Source organism: Octodon degus, unplaced genomic scaffold (genome assembly GCF_000260255.1).
Source record: "Octodon degus isolate 3935 unplaced genomic scaffold, OctDeg1.0 scaffold00045, whole genome shotgun sequence".
Taxonomy (NCBI): domain Eukaryota; kingdom Metazoa; phylum Chordata; class Mammalia; order Rodentia; family Octodontidae; genus Octodon; species Octodon degus.
In genome coordinates, this window is record NW_004524621.1 from 12,809,776 (window position 1) to 12,815,827 (window position 6,052).

Consider the following 6,052-nt stretch of genomic DNA (forward strand, 5'->3'; position numbering starts at 1 on the left):
TGTGCTCCACTTCTTTCTGCTGCAGCCATTAGAGTTGAACCCTTTGTGTCTCTCTGGCAAGATGTTCTGCTCCTGAATCAGCTGGGTGGGTCTTGCCTCTAGCCTCTTTGCAGGAAGTTCTGCTGAAGGGTTCCACGCTCAACCTGCACTCTGGGTGGAATGAGGATCTGCGGGCCCCGGGTGTTCTCACTCACTTGCAGGGTCTGCACTCCTGGTCTATTCAGGATTCCGCGGGGCCCCGGGTGGTTTCACTCACTTGCTGGGCCTGCCCTAATGGTCTGTTCAGGATCCGGCGGGCCCCAGGTTGTCTCACTAGCCGGGCCTGCGCTCTGGGTCTATTCAGGATCCGTGGACCCCGGGTCGTCTCACTCACATGTTAAGGATTCTTTAAAACGCCGCCTTGCCCATCAGTTAAATTCCATGGGTATGTGAGGGATTGTTGAGCTTTATTTAAGAGTTAAAGACATGGTGGTACACATTTATAATTGCATGATTATTGAATCTATAGTTCAGCAATGAGCTTAGGTGGTTCAATTTCAGGAAGTGATGTCAAGCATCAGTTTATATCTACTACTTTTTATTCTTTTTAGTGATCCTCTAAGAAACTCTCTACCAATGACCAGTGCTGTGCAGGGCTCCACCTGCACTGCTTCAGCCATTGCCACCTCCAGTCTGAGCAGCTCATCCCTGAGCTCCACTAGCCCTGTGACAACATCTTCCTCTTATGACCAGAGTGCTGTGCACAGCAGGATCGCATACCAAAGCTCTGTGATTCCACCAGGGTCAGCTCCAGGAGCCATCCCAGTAAGTCATGTTGCAGGTTTGTTTTTTTTTTTCTCTTTTAGGATATTCTACTTGGAAGTTAGTATACTATTGAATATAATGCGTGTTTGAGCTTGTTTATTGTAGGCATCTCTAGAGCCCATACATGTGAGTGAATGTGGCTCTATAGACACACATGCTTACTGACAAAAGACCAAACCTCTAAGTAGTGTAAGCACTTTGGCTCTGGTGCTGTGTACTTCCATGTGGACTGTACCCTGTCTCTGAATATTTTATTTTGTCCCCCTTACTAATTCCTATGCCTTGACAACATGTGATTCTGCATTATCATTAGCTGGATTTATTATATTGTAATTAAATATTCTCTAATCATCTGTTGCTACAAATAAAGAAACCACATGTCTTTATCGTATTTTAAAAGTCTTGCCCTTACAGTGGTTTGGTTTGATTTGATTGATATGGCCAGTGATCGTCTCTCTCCTAAATTGAGATATATAAGTATTATCTACTGGAAATCTTAGAAGGAAACTTAGGGCCTGTGGGAGAGAATGGAGGGAGAGAGGAAAAGAAGAAAAGAATGGGTAGCTAAGTTTCTGCTAGGCCATTTAAACGTTTTTCATTTTTGTAGTGCTAGAGATTGAACTCAGGGCCTTTACAGTGAACAAATTACCAGCCTTTATATTTTATCATGAGGCATGGTCTCTTTAAGTCATTAAGTTGGGTAGCCTTGGTTTGAGATCCTCCTTCAGCCTCCCAAAGTGCTGGATTAGAGGTGTACAGCACCACTCTTAGACGTTTTAAAGAATTATTTTAGGGCTGTTTTGCTGCTTTCTATGTACTTTCTGTTTGTTATTTCCCAAAATAGTAAAGCTTGTTTTCAAAACTGTTGGCCCTTTTGTGATCATTAGAAGTTTTATGTAAAATAATAATAATAGTGGGTATGGTAGGAAACGTATAATCCTTGCACACAGGAATTGAGGCAGGATGATCGCTGAATTGGACGGCAGCCTGGACTCTTAAGTGAATTCAAGGCCAGCCTGAACTACGTATCAAGAGCAAAAAGAATATATAAAACACAGTTGTTCTTCATTAATCTGTACTTCATATGATTGTTACTGAATCCCAATACAAGGCTATCTAGTAATCATTTGAGAGGTAAGATGGGGTTACTTTTTTTTTTCCATTTCTTATAGAATGGACATGGTGGTGGTCGAAGTCAGCAAACATTAGACAGTAAGTATATCAGTTAACTATATCCTTGTCATGACTGATGGAAAAACAAATAGAGAAAGTATGGCTGATGTGATGGGAGAACACTGACTGGCCAATGGCTACTTCCCCACAACAGCCTTTTGATAATTTTTCTGAAAATGGCTTCTGGTCCTTCACTGGTTAAGAGAAAGCAGCTTCTTTTTCTGTGGCAGAGTTAATGAAGATCACTAGAGGTTCCCATTTGATCAGGTGGTAGTAGTGTTATTAGAAATATAATAGAGCAAAAAGAGATACTGTTTGTTGTTCTTCTGCCCTAATTAGACTCGAGACCAACTGCGAGTACAGCACTCATTTAAATCCATTTGGAGACACAGACTCCATGTTGGTGAAGAGGCTGCCATGTCAATAGGAACAACAACACCTTCTTTTCATTGCCTTTTTCCTTTTCCTTCCTCCCTCCTTCCCTCTTCCCTTCCTCTTGTCTTTCTGTCTCGATGGGGTCAGTAAGGCTGATCCCTAACTCAAAATCCTGCTTCAGCCTCCCTGAGTAGCTAGTGTTATAGGTACCTGCCCAGGTATGAGGGACTGTCAAGCAAATAAAACAAAACAAATTCTCCTGGTTTAGCAAAGACATGCCCATTGCTTTCAGAATTTGAAGGATGTTTGTTTAGGAAGAGAAAAAGTTGAAATGTTCTTTGTTGTAAATGCTTCAGAGAAAAATGCGTACTTGTTTGACAGCTAAGCCGTCATTAGTGATAGTATAGATGAATCCCTCTTAGTTGTTTCTTTCTTTTGTGGCTCTAGATTAACTGTGATTGGTTTTCTTTCATTGTTCTGTAAGGCAAATGGATTATACACTATTGGGTTTGGAAGCCAGATGATTCTTTTTTTAAGTTAGGAACTTTTAGGGAGGATGGATATGAAATGTTAATAGACAAGATGAATCCCTGTTCAAATTGAAATGAGAACTGATGTATTGGAATTTGGTTTCGGTACTGATAATGCCAGGCTGGCAGGGCTATTTTCAGAAATGTTGGCACTCTGAGTTTATTGAGTGACATTGACACCTCTCATGGTAGCATCAGTGGCAGCTGACTTCTTTTGTCCAGTCATGGGGTTGAGAACATATACAGGAGTCCTAGGTGGGTTGGAGTTGTTAAATGATGTAATAAGTATCTGGAAAGCACAACATTCATTTAAAATAGTTTTATTGTCAACATTCTTCACCCAGTCCCACCCTCCATCTCCATTACTTGTTGTTTGAAAGAGTGGCTTGCTATGAGCCTGTTATTAGTGTCATCCATGGCCTAGGGAGGTATCTTTTGGGGGTCTTAGTTTTGGGTGAGAGATACCAGTTGTGTCTCATCTAGTTCCCATAAGAACAGATTTTGTTTTTGGAATATACTGCCAAGATGAAGGGGGACTCAGGAACATAAAGGCCTCTTAAGAGTGATCTGGCTGCTGGCTGACCTGAGCTGTCCCAACTTGTGCTTATTTTCAAGTTGTCCTCTCTGTTAGGTATCTTCTGCTTCCTCTTTGGAAAAGACAATGATGTACTTCCAAGCACATATCTGAAATATGTGTGTGGACAGCACTAAACTGAGTCTTTTCCACAGGTAGGGTTTCTTGTCCCATATCCTTTCTGAATCCTACTAAGTTTATTTATGTGTTTTCTAGGTCAGGTTTCCATACATTAATCTGTCAGAGCACATCCCAGTGAAATTCTCGTTGGGCATTTGAATATAGGTGTGTATGCACTGTGGATTCTCAGTCCCTTGCTTTGAGCTGGCTGTGATGCTGGCAGCATCAGCCCAGGTTGACACTGAATGAATCAAGTATTCTTGAGTGGTTTTGCCCATTGGCTTTCCTAACTGTACCATGTTGTGGTTTTGGAGAAAAACTTGCCTCAGTTTATAATTGCATAAGATCCTAGCACATCTGTTCGTTTCTAGGTGCTTCTCTAGGTCAGGTTTCCATACATAAAATAATTTTCTATACCACAGGGCAGTTTTAATGTTATAAACATACCATTTTCTACCCTTTGCCCAAGTCTGCTGCACATCCAGATGTCACACATGTTTCTGGCAGTCCTGCACGACAGAGATTGACCACCCAGTGATGGCCACTGTCCCAAGGAATGCGCCTTTGCATATATCTCACCTGAGCCTGATATGTTACAAGATACTCAGGATTGATTCTAGAGCTAAAAAGATCTGTTTCTTGCAGCTACTTCATCCGTTCCAGCTCCCAAGACGACAGACCCTCCCTCCACCCTCGCATCTGTGAGCTCCCTGTCCAGTACCACCTCCTGCACTGCCCTCCTACCCTCTGTGTCCCAGCACACTGCTGCTTTGCCCTCCTTGTCCCAGCCTGGTGACCTGTCCAGCAGCCCTCTCTCTCAGCTTAGCAGGTATGAGGGAAATGTGGGCCCAAAGTGATAAGACCATTGAAACTCTTTTAAGTTGGTATGCTCCAACAAATACAATATGTACTTGTTGCTTCCTCCATGACTTCTTGGGATTTTCCATTAATATCTGAACTTGGGTTTTGGCCAATTCTAGGTCAAAACTGCTAAATGTGAAAACCTTGCCTCTGCTGATACAGAGCACTGGGTCTTCTGGGAAGTGGATGGCACCAAGGGTTCTCTGTTACTCATCTTGGACCTTGTCTGGTACCCTGATCCTAGCCTGTCCCTAGCTGTGGACTCATGTAACCCATCACGTACATGGAGTGTGAATGATGTTGGATTTTTAAGTAAATGTCTGAGTTAAAATTGACATAGTTCCAGGAATCTTCTTGACTGCTTGAGGAAAATACTTGATTTACACTCTAGATGGGAATTCAGGCTCTGACTCTATTATATGGGGTGGAATATATCTCCTACACAGATTTTTATGAACTCTTCAAGCATAGCAGTATTCATAATACAGGCCTGTTTTTAGTCTTTTTACAGCCTAAAGTTTTACAGTTTTCTGACTTTGTTTCTAGAGGTTTTCTAGGCCAGGATATATTAGATCTCCTCAAAAGTGACTCTTTACGTAATCTCTCCCATCCAAGTACTAACCAGGCCCGACCCTGCTTAGCTTCCAAGATCAGACGAGATCGGGCACATTCAGGGTGGTATGGTCGTAGACTCTTTAGATCATTTCTAACCATGATCTTGTCATGGTTTTGAGGCCATAAGGTCTGACTGATACAGAGGTCTGATAAGGACAAGCTCTACTGTAGCCAAATGAGCCAAGTAGATTTCACTCCTATGGAGTAACTTGTTTGGGTGGACACAGAGTGATTTGTTTTGTCTCCTAGTTCACTCGCCAGCCACCCGAGCAGCCTCTCCTCTGCGCAGGCAGCAGTCTCGAGCACACCACACACAGTAAGTGTCCACAGGCTTCCTCCCTGCTGCCCCACTTAGCACACTGGGGGCTTTGTCATGTGCAGCTGGACGGAGGTTTGTTAACCTTGAAGATCTGTACCAATTTGGAGTTGTGCTCAGCCAAACTACTTTGATTTTGCTGTGTGGTCTGATCCACTGGTTTCCTGGGCTCTGTGAGGGACACCTTGGGTGTGAGCCCCTTGAAAGAACTGCTTCAGATCCAGTGTGGTATCACAAGGAGGGCCAGGTGATGAGCCTGCTCCCATATTGCCTTTTCATTATAGAAGTTTTACTGGGGCCGGGGAGATGGCTTGGTGGAATAAGCGCTTGCCTAGCAAGCGCAAAGGCCTGAGTTCAATCCCCAGTTCCGCAAAAAAAAAAAAAAAAAATTTTATAAAGCACCTGCTTAGGCAAGCAAGGGACATGGGTTCAATCCCCAGTACCACAGCCACACTGGCCCTACCCTTAGGCATGCTGAGCCAGCGACTTGAGTCCAGGCTTGGTGGCGTGCACCTATAATCCCAGCACTGGGGAAGCTGAAACCAGGAGAATCGCTACAAGTCTGATGTGCCTAGTGAGACCTTGTACCAAATTAAAAATAATAATAATAAATATAAAAACAGGCTGAGGAGGTAGCTTGCTGAGGAGGCCCTGGGTTCAGTCCTCACTCCTGCAACGAGTAAA

The 6,052-nt window shown here is 43.3% G+C and overlaps 1 protein-coding gene and 1 non-coding gene across 2 annotated transcripts in view; both read left to right on the forward strand.

Annotated features, from left to right (window-relative positions):
* Nucleotides 1-6,052, forward strand: part of Ubap2 (ubiquitin associated protein 2) — a 128,229-nt gene that overhangs the window by 111,568 nt on the left and 10,609 nt on the right. Inside the window, exons 14-17 of the mRNA XM_023716084.1 lie at nucleotides 541-804; nucleotides 1,977-2,016; nucleotides 4,222-4,405; nucleotides 5,302-5,368. Of these exons, the coding sequence (XP_023571852.1) occupies nucleotides 541-804; nucleotides 1,977-2,016; nucleotides 4,222-4,405; nucleotides 5,302-5,368 (555 nt within the window). The remainder of the gene's footprint in view (nucleotides 1-540; nucleotides 805-1,976; nucleotides 2,017-4,221; nucleotides 4,406-5,301; nucleotides 5,369-6,052) is intronic.
* Nucleotides 3,532-3,609, forward strand: LOC111816996. The gene has a single exon (XR_002821295.1). It is a non-coding gene; the product is annotated as a small nucleolar RNA SNORD121A (small nucleolar RNA).